We start from the raw sequence: 23804 nt of genomic DNA on the forward strand, positions 1-23804 counted from the left end.
AGAAGACTAATACATCTGTTATCATTGTGGGACTACAAGAGAATACCAGCCCACTTTTAGGAGATGGTGGGGGCTGAATTGCTCCTTTTTTAGAGCAGAACAAAGACTTTGGACACACACTTTTTTTGGAAGCAAGGCTAAGAGAGCCTACTTATTCACACCACACACATACACGATTACATATAATATTTATCTCAAGAACAGAACTATATTTTTGGACATTATTTAAACATTCTGTATTCCAATATTTTATTTCTAATTTTATGCAATTATTATTAAATCAATTTTTGAGTTTATGCAAGAGTTGGAAGGACTTTCTATTTTGAGCTTTTCTCACCAATACAAGTTAATAAAATATCAAGACAATACGGTATTTTACACAATGTGTAATATATATAATGATACAATGTATCTCTCTTCCATTCAAAGAGAGAAAACAAGGGGGTGGGCTTCATAGTGACTGATCACTGTGATAGCCAATCAGGGGCTGTCACAGCGATCATGTGACCCAGAATTGAGAGTTCCAGGACCCGGGGCTCTCACTGACACCCCGGTCTTTGTGCTGGGAGTGCGCCATGCGGTGTGCTCCCAGCACAAAGACAGGTACACACAGAAAAAATCCCAGGTCTGGTCTGAGAGGTCACTAATTTGCGTGCGCTCTGCATCAGGGGATTAAACCAGCGCTATGAAACCAGCCATTGATTTAAAATGGTAAATTCTGCATTTGGCCTTGAGATGGCGCTAAGTATCCTAGGAATTCTCACCATCCAATAGACAAATGTGGTATTTTCCATGTGAAATGGATGGAAACCCTTCAAGCAGCTCAGTAAAGATCCTCCTACCATTGGTCCCCCCATCCCATTCACACAGAAGGAATGGACTGTACCGGCACTTCTACCTGGGGGAGTTGTTGTTCCATTTATTAATAGACTCCTAAATGTCAGGAGACGATTATTTATTGTATTTATTATTAATACTTCCCTACCCGGCCAATTCTGACATTCCGACATGTAAAAGTCATTATTTGCTGGTAAATGACTGAGAGCCCACAAATATTATATATAAGCAGAGACTCTGGAGAGTAACATGGTTGCTGGTACAATATTTGTCGCTCCGTATTTCTGCAGATTTTCTTTAATGCACATTTTTTAGAAAGGAAACTTTACCTAATGTTAGTGCAGCAAACACAATATAATACCGTTTTGGGGGTAAAAGATGATGTTATGCCGAGTAAATAGATACCTAACATGTCACGCTTTAAAATTGCAAACGCCAGTGGAACGGCGCCAAACTACGGGGCCTAAATACCCCCCATAGGTGTCACTCAGGTTACCAGTGTAGAGTTACACAGGAGGTCTGATGCCGGAATTATCGCTCTCACTCTGACATTTCCAGCCATACCTGTGTGGAGACACGTGGGGTGAGAACACCGTTTACAATGCGTGGTGGAATTCCGTATGTGTTAGCCTTTGTGTGCAAACAAGGGAGGGGGGTGCTTTCATTTTTTTCTTTTAATTTTTTTTCTATTTTTTTACACTGTCCCAATTTATTTATTACTTTTATTGCTATCAGACAGGTTCTCTTTACTGAGACATCTGCGGTCTATTGGACCCCAGATCCCAATCTGACCATAAAAACATCTGATCAAACCAAGATCAGTTCATTCTGATGCTTTCACAAGCTGGAAATGGCTTGTTTACATCTGAGTGACTCTGGAAGTGACACAATCCTCGTTGCTTCTACATCCACGGGGGTTCCTTTATCCAGATCACAGCTCACCTCCTCATAGATGGTTAATAGGTTGGTCTGACAAGAACGATCTTTTCCCATAAATCCATGCTGGTTACTACTAATGATACTATGTTCATCAGCAAATTCATGGGTATGGTCCCTTATCATCCCTCCAATAGTTTACAAACTATTGATGTTAGGCTGACTGGCTTGGAGCTTCCAGATATGTATCTTGGTCCTTTCTGGAATACTGGAACCACGTTAGATATTCACCAATCCGCTGCCACCATTCCGGTCAGTAAGCTTTCCTAAATATGTGGAATGACTGTCTATCAATAACCTGGCTACATTCTTTGAGGACTCTCAGGTGCAACCCATCTGGTCCTGGTGATTCATTCACATTTAGTTTTTTTTTAGACCTTCTAGTCTTTTGTAAGGGGCCACTACACTGACCACTGATATAAGGGGGTCCTTCTCCAATTGGTCACAAAATGTAAGGGACCACTACACTGACCACTGATAAAAGGGAATCCTTCCCCAATTGGTCACAAAATGTAAGGGACCATTACACTGACCACTGATAAAAGGGGAATCCTTCTCCAATTGGTAACAAAATGTAAGGGGCCACTACATTGACCACTGATAAAAGGGAATCTTCCAATTGGTCACAAAATTTAAGGGACCACTACACTGACCACTGATAAAAGGGGTTCCTTCTTCCATTGGTCACCAATGTAAGGGACCATTACACTGACCACTGATATAAGGGGGTCCTTCTCCCATTGGTCACCAATGTAAGGGACCGCTACACGGACCACTGATATAAGGGGGTCCTTCTCCCATTGGTCACCAATGTAAGGGACCACTACACTGACCACTGATATAATGGGGTCCTCCTCCCATTGGCCACAAATGTAAGGGACCACTACACTGACCACTGATATAAGGGGTCCTTCTCCCATTGGTCACCAATGTAAGGGACCAGTACACTGACCACTGATATAAGGGGGTCCTTCTCCCATTGGTCACCAATGTAAGGGACCAGTACACTGACCACTGATATAAGGGGTCCTTCTCCCATTGGTCACCAATGTAAGGGACCACTACACTGACCACTGATATAAGAGGGTCCTTCTCCCATTGGTCAGCAATGTAAGGGACAAATACAATGACCACTTGGGATGATCTCTGGGTTTAGTTGTCGGAGAGTAGGGATGAGACGACAGTACAAACCAAACTTTGCCTGTTCCGGTCCCGTGTTTTGCAGGAGCCGATCATCACATATAGAAGAGACATTTCTACCACTTCTATATATAACAGCTTCCCGCTGTCACTGGTGCCTGAGGAAGACATGGATGGGTACAGCAGCCACACCCCCAGGTATCAGTGATGTCATTGGGAATCCCTGCCATGTAAGGAAGGGGGCGGGGATAGCAGTGACATCACTGACCAAATATGGTCACTGGTCACATTTTGGTAATAAGGTCCCACCATCCCTGTCCCTTCAGTTATGTAGATGATGACAGTTTAGGGAGCTGTCATTGGGCTGGTGCTATTGTCGGGTACTATATACCCCATACTCATTCACATGGGGGGACGGTATATGGGGGCCCCTTGTTATTAAAGGGGGTTTCCAGAATCCAATATGACCCCCACCCACAGATCCCCACAGCCACCAGCCAAGGTGACAAGGTGCTATGCCTAGGGGAATCCCCCCTGGTAAGGTGCCCCCCATGTTGTGGACATGTGGCCTGGTATGGATCAGGAGGGGGGCACACTACAGCCCCCCTCTGCACTCTGTATGGTGGGCTGTATATGATATACTGCTGACCCCCGCACTCTGCGCCGTTATTGAAGGGTGTGAGGTGTCACCGAGGAGCAATGTTCTATATTGAAGTTTGCCGTCATTGCACCGACACACACAATAGTTTTTGTTCAATAAATGTTTTATTATAATTTTACATTTAACAAGATTGAAGCATAAAAATCAGGAAATAGTAAAGGAAGAAATCCGATTGGTCAGGAAGATCCCTTGTCTGGAATGTGGGGGCGGAGTCATTATTATTGGTGTACAATACAATACACAACGTGTTCCATTATTATAACAAAGTATTGTAGAAAAGATCCCAACATAGAAAATGGGGGAAAGGAGGAAATAAAGGCGGATATGAAGGGGAATCTGTGTATGGGGAACACCTTAACAATCACCACCATTTTATTCTCCAGGGCCTCTGATGTCACAGAATAGATGTTTGGGGGTTTATCTCATCTTCAGGACCAAAATCTGCATTTTCCCATGTGTGCAAAATCATGCAGAAACAGCTCTGGCAGTGAGAGGGTTAATGTGGGCTAGATGGGATCCCTCTGCTGGGGTGACATTAGAGCTCCCCCTAGCTGCAGCCTGGTAATAACATTGCTGGGAGGTCTCTTCATTTCTCTGCTCCATACTTCCCGTCTTTATAGAAACGTCTCCTGACATTTGGGGGTCTATTCATAGAATGTGTAGAACCATTCACCTGGTGAAAGTGCATGTCCATTCCTTAGCACGGGTGTCGGCAACCCGCGGCTCCGGAGCCGCATGCGGCTCTTTTTCACCTTTTCTTGCGGCTCCGGAGCACACTGCCCACCAGGTGACAGGCAATAGGGTCGGCAAGACGCGGCTCTTTTAATGCAGATCTTCTGTGTGCCGGGCGCCCGCTGGCAAACATTGGCTGTCAGGATGTAGGCGGGGCAGCCCGGATGTAGGCAGGGCAGCGTGACGAACTCCTCTCCTCTCACAGTCCGCCCTGAAGACCAGAACGGCGCGGGAACCCAGCGAGAGGAACGCGCGGAGCAAAGGTAAGTGAATTCACACAATATGGGGAATGAATTACTATGGGGGATGAATTACTATATGGGGGATGAATTACTATATGGGGGATGAATTACTATGGGGGATGAATTACTATATGGGGGATGAATTACTATATGGGGGATGTATTACTATGGGGGATGAATTACTATGGGGGATGAATTACTATATGGGGGATGAATTACTATGGGGGATGAATTACTATATGGGGGATGAATTACTATATGGGGGATGTATTACTATGGGGGATGAATTACTATGGGGGATGAATTACTATATGGGGGATGAATTACTATGGGGGATGAATTACTATATGGGGGATGTATTTTCAGTATTAAAAATGTTTCTCTCAAAATAAATTTAAATCGTGGTTTTGGCGAGATTTGGCTCAGTCGAAAAAAAAGGTTGCCCACCACTGACCTAAGGCTATGATTGTGATTATGACGATACACTGTGGCCCTGATTAACCCTTTGCTTACTGGGCCCTTAAACCCCCTTCATGACCAGAGCGTTTTTTGCAATATATGCAGTGTCGGATTTGTTTTAAATGTTGCAATGGTTTTGCGGCTCCCAGTCTTTTTTTCCCTCTCGGAAACGGGTCCAAGTGGCTCTTTAGGTCTTAAAGGTTGCAAACCCCTGCCTTAGCAGATCCGGAGAGGTAAGTGTGCATGGATGGGGTGTAGGTCAGTCCTTACCCCAGATGAAATCTCTCATACAGGCACAATGGGACTCATGGGACTTTATAAAGAGGAACTCCAGAAAAACATATCAATAAAGATCTTCCAATGTTTTCTTCCCAATCAGCGTAGAAATCATAAAACCCACCCAGCAGGTGTACAAGGCCATGAAATCTCTCACAAAGTCCATCAATGGACAATTCCTGGACAACAATCACCGTGGGACAGAATTCTGAGCACAATGAGGAGGATCCAGCACCGTCATCCATCTCCACGCGTTTCGTGGTGCAGCGCTCACTTCTTCAGGAGAAATGATTCCTGCTGATCAGAGTATACACCAATAATAAAACAAATGGCGGCAGGACCATCACTGGCTGGATGGAAAGTGGAGCAGGAAAGTGGCGTCAGGTAAGTCTTCCCAGGAGTTTTGTGCTGGGCCAGCTCCTTGTTTATGGTGGCCGATGGACATGCTGGTGCTCGGGCCTAAGACACTTCCTGCCTACCGTGGTAAGACAGCCCCCTCTGTGTTCTCACTGTATGCCCCCGGGTCTGCCCCTCCCCCCACGTGTACGCAGATTGCACAGAACACATTGGAAGATTTGATTGATGGGATTTTCTGGCGTTCCTCTTTATAAAGTCACATGACCATTCTGTCTGTATGAGAGATTGTATCTCCTGTCCATTCCTTCTCTGTGAATGGGGCTAAAACACCGATGTCATTAGGAGATTTGCTGAGCCGGGGGAATGTTCTCCATCATTACAGAGCATTTCACACTCCATTTATATTCATCGCCTGCCATCAATGGCCAACCCGGTCCCACACTTCATCCATGTCTTTGGGGACCTCTGATCTCCTTATGCACTCAAGACATTAATACACCTCCAGAGTTGTCTGGGACCCCAGATGTACAGGAAGACAGAACTTCAGTGAGGAACATTTCCCTCACTCAGGACAGGAAAGTGGTTTCTTCCCTGTGTGAGTTCTCTGATGAATGGAAAGATTGAAGTTCCTTGAAAAACATTTCCCACACTCAGAACAGGAATATGGCTTCTCGCCCGTATGAGATCTCTGATGTCTAGAAAAATGGTACTTTTGTGAAAAACATTTCCCACACTCAGGACAGGAATACGGCTTCTCCCCTGTGTGAGATCTCTGATGTTTAGAAAGAATGGACGTCTGTGAAAAACATTTCCCGCAATCAGGACAGGCATACGGCTTTTCCCCTGTGTGAGATCTCTGATGTTTGTAAAGATTAAACTTCTGTGTAAAACATTTTCCACACACATGACAGGAATAAATTACTTCCCCTGTGTGAAGCCTTTCATGTGTGACAAGATGTGATTTTAATCCAAAACATTTCCCACACTCAGGACAGGAATATGGCTTCTCCCCTGTGTGAGATCTCTGATGTGTGTAAAGGTGTGACTTCTGTGAAAAGCATTTTCCGCACTCAAAACAGCAATATGGCTTCTCCCCCGTGTGACATCTTTTATGAACTTTAAGATTGTATTTATAATGGAAACATTTCCCGCACTCTGGACAGGAATACGGCTTCTCCCCCGTGTGAGATCTTATATGCAAATTAAGATGAGATTTATAATGGAAACCCTTCCCGCACTCAGTACAGGAGAAGCTCTTCCCTGTTGGAAGGCCGGCCCGGTCCTGCACAGTCTGAGGTTCCTCAGGATACAAGGAATCCGATGGTCCATCTACACTGGGTGGTGCCGGATGGACATTGGAGGGAGCCGGGTTTTCTCCTGGACTATACTGTGTGATGTCCTCATCTTCTACTTTCCAGTCTGGAGACAAAGTGAGACAATCCTCGGAGGTTTTCCTCATCTCCCGGCCATGGACTAAAATACAAAGACAAAGAGGATTACTAGACAGGAGCTGATTGGTTCCCCCAAACCAGGACTTCACCCACATCAGGCAGCTTGGTCTCTGAGGAGCTTACAATTCCACCCTCAAGGGAACTAGGAAATGGCTCCTCTGATCTCCTACCAGGTCATTTCTTTATTCATGGACCTTAGTCAGAGAGTGAGGAAACAACCAGGACTGTCTTTTATAGGAGGGACAGTGATGAGGGGATTATAGGACGAGGGTCCCCACCCCCTCTATCACTCATCGCCATCTTCCCAACACAAGAAGTACTGCACTTCCTTATTTAGTCCATGATTTAGTCATGAAGAACAGCGGGGCTGAGCCCCACCAGAGGTCAGAGAGTGAGGATGGGGGGAGAACAACCAAGATGAAGACTGGACTGATCCTGAAGACCACCATCATTGGGGTATGGACTCCTCCCTCATTATCACTTTCTGTTTAAGGGTCCAAAGTTGGAGGATGTTATCACATTATTATCACCATGTAAAAGTCTGTGCTCCAATCACATCATCCGATATAAAATGTCCAGCTGGGAGGAAATGGGTGTAACAAAAGAGAATCTATATTATGTGTATATATAGCAGTGGGGGGAGGGGGGAGAGCAGAAGTCAGGAATGTACAACATAGAGTATATAGTGCAGGGGTCAGGAGGATGTAATGTACAACATAGAGTATATAGTGCAGGGGTCAGGAGTATGTAATGTACAACATAGAGTATATAGTGCAGGGGTCAGGAGTATGTAATGTACAACATAGAGTATATAGTGCAGGGGTCAGGAGTATGTAATGTACAATATACAGTGTAAGGGTCAGGACTCATAATATTGGTATTCAGTAATCAGTGGAAGATGAAATGTTTACTGTAGACAAGTTGCAGAGATCCCACACCGCTGCCTCCCATCTCCTGAGACTGCACTCAGTGACTTGGGTCTGAGACTATACAGACATATCCCTCCACCCGTCACAGGTGACAAATACTGGGAGAATTGCTATGTCACCACCATGAGGAATAAGATCAAAAGCACACACCCCAGGTGTCTAGGTCTATTAATGTCTATAGTAAAAATGAACATTTTGCTGCCAGCTGAACCCCAGAACCTCCATAAATCCAGTCTAGATACATAAATTGTGTCTGCAGCACAGAGAAGGAAGATTATCCGAGAGAAATCCAGGAATACAGGACGGGGAACACAGCTCAGGAAAGTGACCAGGGGATTACAGGCTGATATCACCCAGTCCCCGCCCTACTCTGGACCAATCAGTGAGCAGTATGGGTGGAGGAATGGATTTAGTGTTCATGACCCACCTGTGCTGATCTCTGTAGGAGTGTCCTCCTCTATAAATGTCCCCGTTATTCCATCCTCCTCCATAGACTGCTGATCATCCCTCACATACGCCTCTTCTTCTTCTGCTTTCACCTCAAATTCTATATCGATTGGATCTCCACTCTAAATCAAGAAAATGAGAAATTTAAAAAAAATATATAAGCTTATATGAAAAATCCACATATTTTCTCCTCAAGTCCATGTTCTAGATCAGTGGTTCTCAACCTTTCTAATGCCGCGACCCCTTAATACAGTTCCTCATGTTGTGGTGACCCCCAACCATAAAATTATTTTCGTTGCTACTTCATAACTGTCATTTTGCAGTGGGAGGACTAGTGCCACGTCATTGGTATCAGTGGGAGGAATAGTGCCCCATCATTGGTATCAGTGGGAGGAATAGTGCCCCATCATTGGTGTCAGTGGGAGGAATAGTGTCCCATCATTGGTGTCAGTGGGAGGAATAGTGCCCCATCATTGGTGTCAGTGGGAGGAATAGTGCCCCATCATTGGTGTCAGTGGGAGGAATAGTGCTCCATCATTGGTGTCAGTGGGAGGAATAGTGCCCCATCATTGGCGTCAGTGGGAGGAATAGTGCCCCATCATTGGTGTCAGTGGGGGAGGAATAGTGCCCCATCGTTGGTGTCAGTGGGGGGAGGAATAGTGCCCCATTGTTGGTGTCAGTGGGGGGAGGAATAGTGCCCCATCGTTGGTGTCAGTGGGGGGAGGAAGAGTGCCCCATCGTTGGTGTCAGTGGGGGGAGGAAGAGTGCCCCATCGTTGGTGTCAGTGGGGGGAGGAAGAGTGCCCCATCGTTGGTGTCAGTGGGGGGAGGAAGAGTGCCCCATCGTTGGTGTCAGTGGGGGGAGGAATAGTGCCCCATCGTTGGTGTCAGTGGGGGGAGGAATAGTGCCCCATCGTTGGTGTCAGTGGGGGGAGGAATAGTGCCCCATCGTTGGTGTCAGTGGGGGGAGGAATAGTGCCCCATCGTTGGTGTCAGTGGGGGGAGGAATAGTGCCCCATCGTTGGTGTCAGTGGGGGGAGGAATAGTGCCCCATCGTTGGTGTCAGTGGGGGGAGGAATAGTGCCCCATCGTTGGTGTCAGTGAGGGGAGGAATACTGTCTCATCGTTGGTGTCAGTGGGGGGAGGAATAGTGCCCTATCGTTGGTATCAGTGGGGGGAGGAATAGTGCCCTCACAATACATCGTTGGTATTAGTGACACAAATGATGGGGCACTATCCCTTCCACTGACACCAATGATACTTACCTTGCTGACTCCTGCTCCAGCCTGGGCTCGCTCTCTCCCTCTCCCATCTACAGCCTGCATACCTGGCTGCAGCAGCAAAATTTGCACTTACCTGTCAGCTGTCTTCCTTCTCTGGCCTCTCTCTTCACTCGTTCCTGCAGCTCCCTCGATCTTCTTCGATCTCCGCGCGCTGCCGCTCGGCTCCTCCTCTCCAAGCTCCACCTTCTCGCCGGTGATTGGCCGCCTGTGTGCCTCTCCTGAGCTACAGTTCCGGTGGCCAATCAGCGGCGAGGAGGCGGTGACAGGGGCAGCATATCATCCCGCCCACACATCGCCGGAGACAGCAGCGGTGTCTCGGTTCCTAAGACCATCGGAAATATGTGTTTTCCGATGGTCTTAGGCGACCCCTGGGAAATGGTCGTTCGACCCCCAAAGGGGTCGCGACCCCCAGGTTGAGAACCGCTGTTCTAGATGCTCCATCCCACCAACCTTGTAACAGTGAGGGATGGTGTGACCTTCCTGTGTGGAATCCCGGGAATACAGAGGACGGGGACATCTCTCTGGTGGGTTCCTGGTATTAGGTGGCTCCATCATATCCTTGTGTCCTTCTGAAAACTCCTCCATCACTCCATACTCCTCATCCTCCTCTTTATACTCTTCTTTAACATCAATATTATCATCCCCGAGGATTCCACTCTGAAAGATATTATTATTATATAGTATTTATAAAGCGCCGATAGTTCGCTCAGCGCTGTACATTACAAAGGGGGACAGAACATGTGACAGAACAATACCAATACAATGCCATACATGAGGGGATTGAGGGCCCTGCTCTTTCGAGCTTACAATCTAGGAGGGAGGGGATGGTGGTACAGGAGGAGATAGCTGTGGGGGATGGAGTGGTAGGAAGAGTGGAGGAGGTCGGCAGGTTAGCAGGGGGTGGGGTAGGCTTCCCTGAAGAGATGGGTTTTCAGGGTGCGCCTAAAGGAGAGGAGAGTAGGTGATAATCTGATGGGTTGGGGCAGGGAGTTCCAGAGGATGGGTGACACCCTGGAGAAGTCCTGGAGGCGGGCATGGGAGGAGGAGACCAGGGAACTAGAGAGAAGGAGGTCTTGTGAGGAGCGGAGTGTGCGTGCTGGGCGGTACTTGGATATTAGGTCAGTGATGTAGTTCGGGGCAGTATGGTGGACAGCTTTGTACGTCAGTGTTAGGATTTTGAATTTGATCCGTTGCACAATCGGAAGCCAGTGGAGGGATTGGCAGAGGGGGGTGGAGGACACTGAGTGGAGGCCAGTGGAGGGATTGGCAGAGGGGGGTGGCGGAGATGGAGCGATTGGAAAGGTGAATGAGTCTGGCAGCCGTATTCAGGATGGACTGAAGCGGGGATAGCCAGCGGCGAGGCAGGCCAGTGAGGAGGGAGTTGCAGTAGTCGAGTCGTGATATGATGAGGGAGTGGATGAGCTGTTTAGTGTTTTCAGGGGTTAGGAACGTGCGGATTTTGGCGATGTTGCGGAGGTGGAGTCTGCATGTTGCGGAGGCGGAGTCTGCACGAGTTTGTTTAAGATTGGACTTGGGGCTGGAAGGATAGGTTGGAGTCCAGAATGACACCAAGTACTCTGGCCTGTGGGGCGGGTTTGATGGTGACATTGTTGGATGTGATAGAGAAGTCAATGGGGAGTGGTGTCCGGGCTGGGGGGAAGACAAGAAACTCGGTTTTGGAGAGGTTCAGTTTAAGGAAGTGGAGTGACATCCAATCTGATATGTCGCTCAGTAGGTGTGTGATTTGGGCAGAGACCGAGGGGGTGAGGTGGGGGGTTGAGAGATAGATTTGTGTGTCATCGGCATAGAGGTGGTAGTTGAAGCCGTGAGAGTGTATGAGTTGGCCAAGGGAGGAGGTGTAGATGGAGAAGAGAAGGGGCCCGAGGACGGAGCCTTGAGGGACCCCAACAGAGAGGAGGAGGTGGTAGAATTATAGGTAACGATGAAAGAGCGTTGTGACAGGTAGGATGAGAGCCAGGAGAGAGCAGAATCTCTGAGGCTGAGGGAGTGTAGTTTTTTGAGGAGGAGGGGGTGGTCAACTGTGTCGAAGGACGCGGAGAGGTCGAGGAGTAGGAGCACTGAATAGTGGCCATTAGCTTTGGCGGTTAGCAGGTCGTTGGAGAGTTTGAGTAAGGCAGTTTCGGTGGAGTGTAGGGGACGGAAGCCGGACTGTAGGGGATCGAGGAGGTTGTTGTCGTTGAGGTGAGAGCATAGGCGGGTGTAGACTAGGCGCTCGAGGAGTTTGGATGTAAATGGGAGCAGGGAGATGGGTCTGAGGTTGTTCGGGTCATTGGGGTCCAGGGAGGGCTTTTTAAGTATGGGGGTGATGTGTGCGAGTTTCAGAGGGGAGGGGAAAGTGCCGGAGGAGAGGGAGAGATTAAAGATGTGGGTGAGGGAGCGTAGGATGGAGGGGGAGGGAGGTCGTAGGAGTTGTGAGGGGATAGGGTCGAGGGGGCAGGTGGTGAGGCGGGCATCAGAGAGGATCTTGGAGACTTGCTCGATGGTAGTAAGGTCAAAGGTGCAGATTGTTGGGGGGGCTTCAGTATGAGGAATGTAGGGTGGGGTGGAAGTGGAGGTCAGAGCAGTGGTGGGGCCGTGGGGGAGGGGTGATGAGGGGGTAGCTGAGTGAGGGGGAACGGGGTTGGAGGGAGTTTGAGCAGCGACGAAGTCCCTGCAGGTTATGTTGAGGGGGAGGGGAGATGAGGGGGTAGCTGTGTGAGAGGGGACGGGTTGAGAGGGCGTGTGAGTTGCGGCGATGTCCCTGCGAATTGTGTCAATCTTGTTTCTGAAGTGATTGGCAATCTCAAGGGCGGTGAGTGAGGTGCTGGGTGGAGGTGGGGGTGGAGAGAGTAGAGAGTTGAAGGTGGAGAAGAGTCGGCGAGGATTGGAGGAGAGGGCCTTGATGAGGGTCAAGAAGTAGGCTTGTTTGGCTGCGTGGAGGGAGGAGGTGTAGGTGTGGAAGGCAGATTTGTAGCGGGTGAAGGCTTGTTGGGATTTGATTTTGTGCCATAGTCGCTCCAGGGCACGACTGTGTCATTTGAGGGTTTTGGTGTGATCAGTCTGCCAGGGCTGGAGCGGTCGGGGTCTGATGTTGCGCGTGGTTAAAGGCGCTAGTGAGTCAAGGGCTGTTGAGAGTGCATTGTTGTAGGCGGTCATAGCCAAGTCGGGGCAGGACAGGGGGAGGATGCTGTCATGGAGTTGATCAGCTGCAGAGTTTATTAAAACATTCATTGTAACAAACATGCTGTGTATAAATCACAACTACCAATAATTGTCAATCATCTACCTGATGATGGTGAGGGATGGTGTGACCTTCCTGTGTGGAATCCCGGGAATACAGAGGACGGGGACATCTCTCTGGTGGGTTCCTGTAGCTGGATGACTCCACCATGGTGTCCTGGTACAGATCTTTGTGTTCTTCTAGAAGCTCTGACTCCTCCATCCCCCCATCCTCATCCTCCTCCTCTTTTATCTCTTCTTTAACCTCAACTTTAGGATCTCTCAGGTTTCCACTCTGAATATATAATAAAAATGCCATCAATGGTAACAATGCAGATAATGTACAGATCCTAATGATACTATCAGTGATTGTTCCTCATCTACCTGATGATGGTGAGGGATGGTGTGACCTTCCTGTGTGGAATCCCGGGAATACAGAGGACGGGGACATCTCTCTGGTGGGTTCCCATGACTGGATCCATCTGTAGGAAACACACACACTGACTGAATCCATTGTTTCTATGTGTTTATCAGATGATGGGGGATCTAGGTGGATCCTCCGTACTGCTCTCTCCTTTACAATAAAGTCTCCTCTTACCCGGTGATGTGAGGGGCGGCTGATTGTCCATCATGACGTCCTTGTAGAGATCCTTGTGTCCTTCTAAATACTCCCACTCCTCCATGGAGAAATAGACAGTGACACCCTGACACCTTATAGGAACCTGACACACACAATGATACAGTCACCATCCAGACACATCCCTTGTCTGTTACTGGAGAATGTCCCAGAATTCCCGGCACCGCTCACCTCTCCTGTCAGCAGCTCAGTGATCTCTCTGGTGACTTCTAGAATCTTCTTCTTCTTTCTCTCTTCTATCAGGGAGGGAGGTGGAGGCAATGTGATGTCATATGATCTCCAGACTTCACAGGAGGAAAACTCTACATCTGAACACAAATAGTCACATCAAATGATATTCCCAGAATCCTCCTCACCTCTCCATTCAGGTCTCCATTTTATTAAAGCCCCACTTCAGGCTGAGGTATAATTTCTCCCCCACAGGACCCCCACATAACTCAGGGTAAAGCTTGGCATGAGCAATTCTGATGTCATTACATATAACAGGACAAACAGTTCTTCTCTGCTAGTGAGAATAGTAAGTACCTGCTGACATCCTCAGAACATCAGAAAAAAAAGCCAGATGGAGGGACATTGGGGGGAGGAGCTGTGAGGTCAGTGTGATGTCATAGGATTCTCTGACTCGGGATGGAGGGACATTGGGGGGAGCAGCTGTGAGGTCAGTGTGATGTCATAGGATTCTCTGACTCGGGATGGAGGGACATTGGGAGGAGGAGCTGTGAGGTCAGTGTGATGTCATAGGATTCTCTGACTGGATGGAGGGACATTGGGAGGAGGAGCTGTGAGGTCAGTGTGATGTCATAGGATTCTCTGACTCTGGATGGAGGGACATTGGGAGGAGGAGCTGTGAGGTCAGTGTGATGTCATAGGATTCTCTGACTCTGGATGGAGGGACATTGGGGGGAGGAGCTGTGAAGTCAGTGTGATGTCATAGGATTCTCTGACTGGATGGAGGGACATTGGGAGGAGGAGCTGTGAGGTCAGTGTGATGTCATAGGATTCTCTGACTGGATGGAGGGACATTGGGAGGAGGAGCTGTGAGGTCAGTGTGATGTCATAGGATTCTCTAACTCTGGATGGAGGGACATTGGGAGGAGGAGCTGTGAGGTCAGTGTGATGTCATAGGATTCTCTGACTCTGGATGGAGGGACATTGGGAGAAGGAGCTGTGAGGTCAGTGTGATGTCATAGGATTCTCTGACTCTGGATGGAGGAACATTGGGAGGAGGAGCCGTGAGGTCAGTGTGATGTCATAGGATTCTGACTCTGGGTGGAGGGAAATTGGGAGGAGGAGCCGTGAGGTCAGTGTGATGTCATAGGATTCTGACTCTGGGTGGAGGGACATTGGGAGGAGGAGCTGTGAGGTCAGTGTGATGTCATAGTGTGACGGGAGTGACTTTTGGGTGTGGGGGGACCGCTGTATTATCTTCCCAAATCATTATGTTTAAGTGACCCTGTGTCCGTTAGGGTACAGGGTGTGTAAATGTGAATGTCTTGATACAGTGAGGAACAGAAGTATTTGAACACCTGAGAAACAGCAAGAATTCTGGCTCTCAAAGACCCGTTACTGCGCCTTTATAAAGTCCACCTCTACTCCACTCATTCATCTAACTTAGTATCACCTGTCTGAGCTCTTTAAAGACACCTGTCCACCCCACAGTCAGTCAGACGCCAACTACTACCATGGGCAAGACCAAAGAGCTGTCAAAAGACACCAGAGACAAAATTGTGGACCTCCACAAGGCTGGAAAGGGCTACGGGGCAATTGCCAAGCAGCTTGGTGAAAATAGATCAACTGTTGGAGCAATTGTTAGAAAGTGGAAGAGTCTAAAGACGACTGTCAGTCTCCTTCAGACTGGGGCTCCATGCAAGATGTCACCTCGTGGGGTATCACTGATGATAAGAAAGGTGAGGAATCAGCCCAGAACTACAAGGGAGGAGCTGGTCAATGACATGAAGAGAGCTGGGACCACAGTTTCACAGGTCACTGTCGGTAGAACACTACGCTGTCATGGTTTCAAATCACGCATTGCACGGAAGGTTCCCCTGCTCAAGTCATCACATGTCCAGGCCCGTCTGAAGGTTCCCCTGCTCCAGTCATCACATGTCCAGGCCTGTCTGAAGGTTCCCCTGCTCCAGTCATCACATGTCCAGGCCCGTCTGAAGGTTCCCCTGCTCCAGTCATCACATGTCCAGGCCCGTCTGAAGGTTCCCCCTGCTCAAGTCATCACATGTCCAGGCCCGTCTGAAGTTTGCCAATGACCATCTGGATGATGCAGAGGAGGCATGGGGGAAAGTCATGTGGTCAGATGAGACCAAAGTAGAACTTTTTGGTCTAAACTTCACTCGTCGTGTTTGGAGGAAAAAGAAGGATGAGTTGCATCCCAAGAACACCATCCCTACTGTGAAGCATGGAGGAGGTAACATCATGCTTTGGGGGTGCTTTTCTGCGAAGGGGACAGGACGACTGCACTGTATTAAGGAGAGGATGAATGGGACCATTTCTTGTGAGATTTTGAGAAACAACCTCCTTCCCTCAGTCAGAGCATTGAAGATGGGTCTTGGCTGGGTCTTCCAACATGACAACGTCCCGAAGCACACAGCCAGGAGAACCAAAGAGTGGCTCCGTAAGAAGCATATCAAGGTTCTGGAGTGGCCTAGCCAGTCTCCACACCTAAATCCAATAGAACATCTTTGGAGGGAGCTGAAACTCCGTGTTGCTCAGCGACAGCCCTGAAACCTGACAGATCTAGAGGAGATCTGTGTGGAGGAGTCGGCCAAAATCCCTGTTGCAGTGCAAACCTGGTCAGGGACTACAGGAAACGTCTGACCTCTGTAATTGCAGACAAAGGCTTCTGTACCAAATATTAACACGGATCTTCTCAGGGGTTCAAATACTTCTGTTCAGCCGTGCGAGACAAATACATTCTTTACAAATCATACAATGGGATTTCCTGAATTGTTTTTTTAATTCTGTCTCTCAGAGTGGGAATGCACCTACAATGTGAATGTCAGACCCCTCCATGATGGAAAAGTGGGAGAACTTGCAAAATCGCAGGGGGTTCAAATACTTCTGTTCCTCACTCTATTGTGTATAGTGCGTGTTCCTTTGTCCCTGCCACATGGTTGCCTATTGCTCTATGCCATGTGTTTCATCCCATTGTTCTGTGTCATGCTGGCCAGCAAACTATTATGGGATGCATGTGTTCCTGTATTGTACTGCCAGATGGTTATTCCTTTGTCTCAGCCACATGGCTGTCTATTGTCCTTGCCATGTGCTATCCTATTGTTCTGTGTCTTGGTTGGATGGGGTGGGGTGATGAGGTGTTTCCTGCCCATACTGTAGCCCTCCCAACTGATGGGGTGGGCTGATGAGGTGTTTCCTGTCCCTGGTTGTCTTTCCCCGCTCTCTGTATGAAACATGTTTGTGTAAAATAAAGAGTTGTTGGCTTCCTGTTTTAAGAAGAGCCGGGTGCTGTCTGATTCCTGAGGGATTCCAAGGATGTGGTCCGTGGATGGTGTTCGGAGAGGGGAAGCTGCGGTATAACGGAATATACCCAAGTGTGGTCGGGTTCCGGTTCACACATAGGATTCTCTGACTCCGGATGGAGGGACATTGGGAGGAGGAGCTGTGAGAATAGCAGGAAGGAGCTGAGAGACAAATGAGAATATTGCTCAGCCAATGGGAGATGATCTCAGCATGACTTCCATCATGAAGGAGATGAGGGGGAGGGGAGAAAGTCACTGAAGGTGACCATAGATCCATGGAAATTCAGCTGGTTCAGCAGGGATCGCTCACATTTCCATCCATGTGTGGTCACTGCCGGATAAAAGCCACTCCCCCAGCGGCTGCAGCCAATAGCTTCAGTGCTGATCTGTGTATTCTGAGAGCGGAAGAGGAGTCCCCCCATTGTCAGAATACAAGAGTGCAGCGGGGAGGATTCCCCCATCCACCTCCAATGTGTGGATGGGGGAATCGGTTCAGTTTTTATGGTCATCCCGCTGGCTGAATGATACAACTGAACCATGTAGGCCAGCTTTGGGGGCAAATATATTATCATCAACACCTCCCCCTGAAGTGGTTCATCTACATATTACCTCCTCTGCTGCCAGATCCAGGAATGTCTTCTCTGATTCCTCCTTACTCACGTTTCCCCTGGAACTCCTGTCTGTATCTGACATCACTTCCTGTCTGTACCTGACATCACTTCCTGTCTGTCTTCCATATAGACTTCCTGTGTGGGTAGAAGTGAGATCCCCACCTTGTGGAGCTCAGAGGAACTGCAGCCCCGAGAAGCGTCTGGTAGTGTGACCCCGGCCTTGTGCTGGGTGTGTATGGACTGTAGATCCTTATAGAGGGGTCACCTCCACTCCCACCAAGGGGGACAGAAATATATGACTGCTCGGGGGAGGGGTTTTGGCTCCTTTCACTTTGCAGTAAATGTGATTGCATTAGTCCCGTTGATTTTCGTATTTCCATGTAATAAAAGGTGTCACATGATGTCGGGTTCCCCTTTCTCTCCTCCCTGAGTGTGTATTTAGAGGCGGAGCTCCTGCTGGAACGGCGGTCGGAGGCGGAGTCTAGGAGGGAGACTGACAGAACCCGCAGCAGACTTGCAGGAGTGAGCGAGGAGGATCCAGTTCCTTTACCATCGGAGATGAGGAGAGTGTGAAGGATGTTTGTGACTCTGGGAGCTGAAAAGCTGGGAGTCCTATTGGTGTGGTGAGGGGGAAGCACTACTAGGGGGCGCCCTCACCATCCCGTGTACAAGAGGTGGAAGAAGGCGTGGCTACACTACAGCCAACACAGTTTGGAGGGCGGAGCACTTTCACACCTTATCAACTTTTTACTGATTGGTGGATTTTTGGAGTAAAATAAGTGGATTGAAGTAGATGCAAAGTGGAAGCAGTGGACTTGCAGAGAACACTATACTGAGCACACAATATTGTCCGTCTCCATGGATTTGCACAGGATTTGAGATGATTTCCTATAGCAGCAAATCTGATGAGATGAATGAAGTGGGTGTAAAGTGGAAGCAGTGGATCTGCAGGGAGCAGCATCTTGAGCACAAAGCACTTTATGTTGTGGATGGATTTGCACACGGTTCAGTTTCCTTCATTTATTGATAAACCCCATAAGACCAATGAAGTGGGTGTAAAGTGGAAGCAGTGGATGTGCAGAGAATAGGATTTGGAGCCCCGAGCTCTTTATCTCTGAATGTCTCCACATATTTGTAGTGTATTTGTGATGATTTCTGTGCACACACAATAGGACAGCGCTGTGACACATAATGCTCTTCTAGATGACAGGGAATCCTTCCCTTTGTTACAGCAGCAGTCCGCTAGAAGGTTTTTGTAGGTTTGGAGTTGTTACACATAGCGCGGGTTTTATCCATTTATAGTGATGACATCATTGCCCAAATCTGGGGGTCACCAGCCATTTCCACCCTTTACTCCCAGCTGGGGGGCTTTGTATCCATATACCAGATGTTCTACAGGACTAAATCTGCAATCAACGTTACTGCAAAATCAAAGGGGCCAAAACCCCTCCCCCGAGCAGTCATATATTTCTGTCCCCCTTGGTGGGAGTGGAGGTGACCCCTCTATAAGGATCTACAGTCCATACACACCCAGCACAAGGCTGGGGTCACACTACCAGACGCTTCTCGGGGCTGCAGTTCCTCTGAGCTCCACAAGGTGGGGATCTCACTTCTACCCAGACAGGAAGTCTCTATGGAAGACAGACAGGAAGTGATGTCAGGTACAGACAGGAAGTGATGTCAGGTACAGACAGGAAGTAGAGAGGAGACACTGCTGGAAGTGGCAGCAGAGGAGGTAAAAACATGTTATTTCCTATTTACACCCAGTAACCCCCCGTCATGTCCGTCCTCTTCCTCCATAGTCATGTCTGTCCTCTTCCTCCATAGTCACGTCCGTCCTCTTCCTCCATAGTCACGTCTGTCCTCTTCCTCCATAGTCACGTTCGTCCTCTTCCTCCATAGTCACGTCCGTCCTCTTCCTCCATAGTCATGTCCGTCCTCTTCCTCCATAGTCACTGTGACGTCTTTTATCTCCAGCAGATGATGATACACACATATATAGTGTGGGAACCCAGATGAACCCCTTCAGGGGCAGAACATTCCCCCACTTCCGGGGCCGGAACATTCTCCTCATTGTGGAGATAAATTCTAGTAATATGGTCCTCTAAACAAACAGCACTGACAATAAATAGACAAGACAAGGACCATCCTGACCATACATGGCCTACAAAGGGCAATGATGACACTACACAGGCAGCCAATGGGCAATCATTACACTATGCAGCCAACACAATGATGGAGTGCCGGGGTCAGGAGTATGGAGCATAGAGCCCCTTACATTGCTGCTCAGGAGGAAGGAAACATTCCCCAGCCGGCCATGAAGAATATGTTCCATCATTGGTGTCAGAGGGAGGGAAATACTGAGGGTTCTGAGGGAAGTAGAGGAGCTGAGGGTTCTCTCAGGGTACTACAGATAAGGAACTTTGGGGCCCCTGAGGGGGTAGTGGAGCTCAGGGCCTTAAGGAGGTAGAGTAGTTGAAGGACTCTTGGCCCTTGGTGGGCACTCTTCTTAGAGGACGTCAGTTTCTGCAGCATTGCCTAAAAGGTAGTCAAGGGTCAGTGCTGAACATCTTCAGGAGACACTCCAATACCTCCCATGACACAGGCTCTGGCAGTGCCCGGTGCTGGAATTCAGCACACCAGGAACCCACCACCACTCTGTACAATGTCCTGGATATCACAGTATACTTGGCAACCAAGAGAACCCCCTACTGTCCTCCTACCCACACTGGGCTGCCATTGGAGGGAAGAGAACAGACTCCTCCCCCACAGCTCTCTACCCCACCAGCACCATCCTCCTGCTATCCAATCCAATCCCTTCTCTTACTGCAGAGAGTGACAGTGACATCACTCCTGTCAGTCAGCAGGCTGCTGGAGATTGGAGTCTTGCAGCCGGAGGTCTGGCAATTATCCTGATTAACAGGGAACTCCGGCCAAAAGTCATCAAGTTCCCCTTCCTGGACCTCATGATGAGCCGACATTGACCTCACAGCACTGCCTCAGAGCAAACAAGTCATAGGAAGGATCAGATTTATCATTCCTTGTCTGCAGATCTAAAACTCATCAAAACCAGTTCAGAGACCAAACAAACCCAACAGAGAAAAGGGGATTTCTGATCTGGATGGACAAGAGGGTCCCGGGACCTCAAATATGCATCAAACACTAAACAGTCCAAACTAAATGTGTTTCCAGGAGGACAGAAGTCCTGAACTGGTTCCCACCCGGCCTATTGTACAATGATGGCGGACAGGACCTCTCTCCTTCTGGAAGGACGTTGTATGATGTCCTCCCACTCTTGCTGTGCAGGTGGAGGGGGACGCAGCATGGTGATTGGTGGGGAGCTCAACACATCCCTGATCAGGGAAAAGATCCAATGATGTTGTCTCTTTACCATGTGATCAGCTGTATCCAATCACAGCTGATCACATGTTAACAAAAGCCGGTTATTGAAATTTCCTGTCCTCAGCGCTGTCACTGTCTGAGGAAAGGAAACCGATAACCAGCTTTCCTGTGACGGGACATTTACTGTGATTATCAGTGCAGCATATCAGTGCCCACCAATGCAGCCCCATCAGTGCCACCTATCAGTGCTGCATATCAGTGCCTGTTCATCAGTGCAGCTTTATCAGTGCCTATCATTGAGGGAGAAAAATAACTTTTTTGCAAAATTTTATAACAAATGAAGAAAAAAGTTTTTTTCTTCAAAATTATTGTTCTTTTTTTGTTTGTTTAGCAATAAATGACCCCCGTTAGTGGTGAATAAATACTGTACCACCCAAAGAAAGCTCTATCTGTCTAAAAAATGATACAAATATCATTTGGGTTCAGTGTTGCATGACCACGCAAGGCCACGGGAGGAAACGGAGGTGACACCGGGTTAGGACAGGAAGGGGAAGTGGGCTCGGAGATATGGAGACACACAGTATAAATAAGACCATCTACCACCAGCAGCCAATCCTCTTACAGCCCCCTAGAGGAGGGGAAATGCGTCAGTGACAGCTGCGGTGATGTAATTCCCGAATGGTGAGACTCATGTGGATGGGACACTTTCGGTCGGACATTTTGCTTGTATATTATATACAAATGTGAGTGTATATGGTTTGCTGTAAAGGAAGTTTGTAATAAATGGAATGACACCATGTGGGTGATTGTTGTTATCTCCTCCCTGCATACATCATGAGATGAACCATCACTTGTATGATATATTGGGGGGGGGGAATTGTACACAATCATCCAGGAGGACTACAAGCTCCAGACTAACCAGGACCATGACACAGCACATACGACTCCTATTCCAGTGTAAGAGTCCACATCCTGTGGTGGGGGAGGAGAGCACTGGAGGGGGAGCACAGGAGGGGGAGCACTGGAGGGGAGTACTGGAGGGGGGGCACTGGAGGGGAGCACTGGAGGGGGAGCACTGGAGGGGAGCACTGGAGGGGGAGCACTGGAGGGGAGCACTGGAGGGGGGGGCACTGGAGGGGAGCACGAGATCTGCACTTTGATGAAAGGAGAAGCACAAGGCACATTATTCCGCACGGTCGGTTGGCGCAGTGTGATTGGAGGAGCACAAGGCACTTTATTCCGCACGGTCGGTTGGCGCAGTGTGATTGGAGAGGCACAAGGCACTTTATTCCGCACGGTCGGTTGGCGCAGTGTGATTGGAGAGGCACAAGGCACATTATTCTGCACGGTCGGTTGGCGCAGTGTGATTGGAGGAGCACAAGGCACATTATTCCGCACGGTTGGTTGGCACAGTGTGATTGGAGAGGCACAAGGGACATTATTCCGCACGGTCGGTTGGCGCAGTGTGATTGGAGGAGCACAAGGCACATTATTCTGCACGGTCGGTTGGCGCAGTGTGATTGGAGAGGCACAAGGCACATTATTCCGCACGGTCGGTTGGCGCAGTGTGATTGGAGGAGCACAAGGCACTTTATTCCGCACGGTCGGTTGGTGCAGTGTGATTGGAGAGGCACAAGGCACTTTATTCCGCACGGTCGGTTGGCGCAGTGTGATTGGAGGGGCACAAGGCACTTTATTCCGCACGGTCGGTTGGCGCAGTGTGATTGGAGAGGCACAAGGCACTTTATTCCGCACGGTCGGTTGGCGCAGTGTGATTGGAGAGGCACAAGCACATCAACTGATATAAAAGAACTATTAATATTGATGATTTTATTTTTCTATTCAGTATTTATGAGGGATTTATATTGAATTTGGATGGATTTTCATGCAGTTGGACACGTTGGGAATGGGACACAATTTTTGCACAGACTAGGCAGAGCCTAGAATAGTACTGTATATGACCGCACAATTGTCATCCAAACTGCGACAGCACTGACATCTGAAAAGTGTTCTGGTCAGGAAGGGGTGGAAGTGTCCGGTATTGAGGTGATTAGATGTCCAGCAACCCTCCTATTCCCCCCTCACATCCACATCCTATTATTGTGTGACCAATACCATCCAAATACACTCACTGGCCACCCAATCAGGTCCACCTATTCAATTGCTGGGTAACACAAACTTCTAATCAGCCAATCACATGACAGCAACTCAATGCATTTGGGCATCTAGACGTGGTGAAGATGACTTGCTGAAGTTCAAACTGAGTATCAGAATGGGGAAGAAAGGGGATTTAAGTGACTTTGAATGTGGTGTGGTTGTTGGTGCCAGGCAGGCTGGTCTGGGTATTTCAAAAACTGCTGATCTCCTGGGATTTTCACCCACAACCATCTCTAGGGTTTCCAGTGAATGGTCCAAAAAAGGGAAAATATCCATCAAGCGGCAGTTGCATGGAGGAAAATGTTTTGTCTATGTCAGAGGAGAATGGGCAGATTGGTTGCTGTGACATTCAGATGGTAGTGTCAGAATTTGGCATAGACAACATGAAAGCATGGATCCATCCTGCCTTGTATTCATGGTTCAGGCTGGTGGTGTCATGGTGGGGGGGAGATTTTCTTGGCCCTAGTAAGGTGGACCTAATAAAGTGGCCGGTGAGTGTAATTCTTACTTTCATTTCCCAAAGTTATCCGTCTACAAAGAGACCTGTATAGATCACATGATGGCACCAATGAGGATGGAGGAGGACCGGAGTCACATGACT

General features: G+C 48.5%; 1 protein-coding gene across 1 annotated transcript in view; it reads right to left on the reverse strand.

Moving 5' to 3' along the window:
- Positions 1 to 3665: 3665 nt before the first annotated feature.
- The window catches only part of LOC149461896 (uncharacterized), a 116768-nt gene continuing 96629 nt past the window's right edge, over positions 3666 to 23804 (reverse strand). The window contains exon 5 of the mRNA XM_089677737.1: positions 3666 to 7069. Within this exon, the coding sequence (XP_089533863.1) occupies positions 6203 to 7069 (867 nt within the window). The 3' untranslated portion in view covers positions 3666 to 6202. The remainder of the gene's footprint in view (positions 7070 to 23804) is intronic.

The sequence above is a fragment of the Staurois parvus genome, unplaced genomic scaffold, assembly GCF_062004578.1.
Source record: "Staurois parvus isolate SC_StPar_1 unplaced genomic scaffold, SC_StPar_1.0 ptg000191l, whole genome shotgun sequence".
Lineage (NCBI taxonomy): Eukaryota > Metazoa > Chordata > Amphibia > Anura > Ranidae > Staurois > Staurois parvus.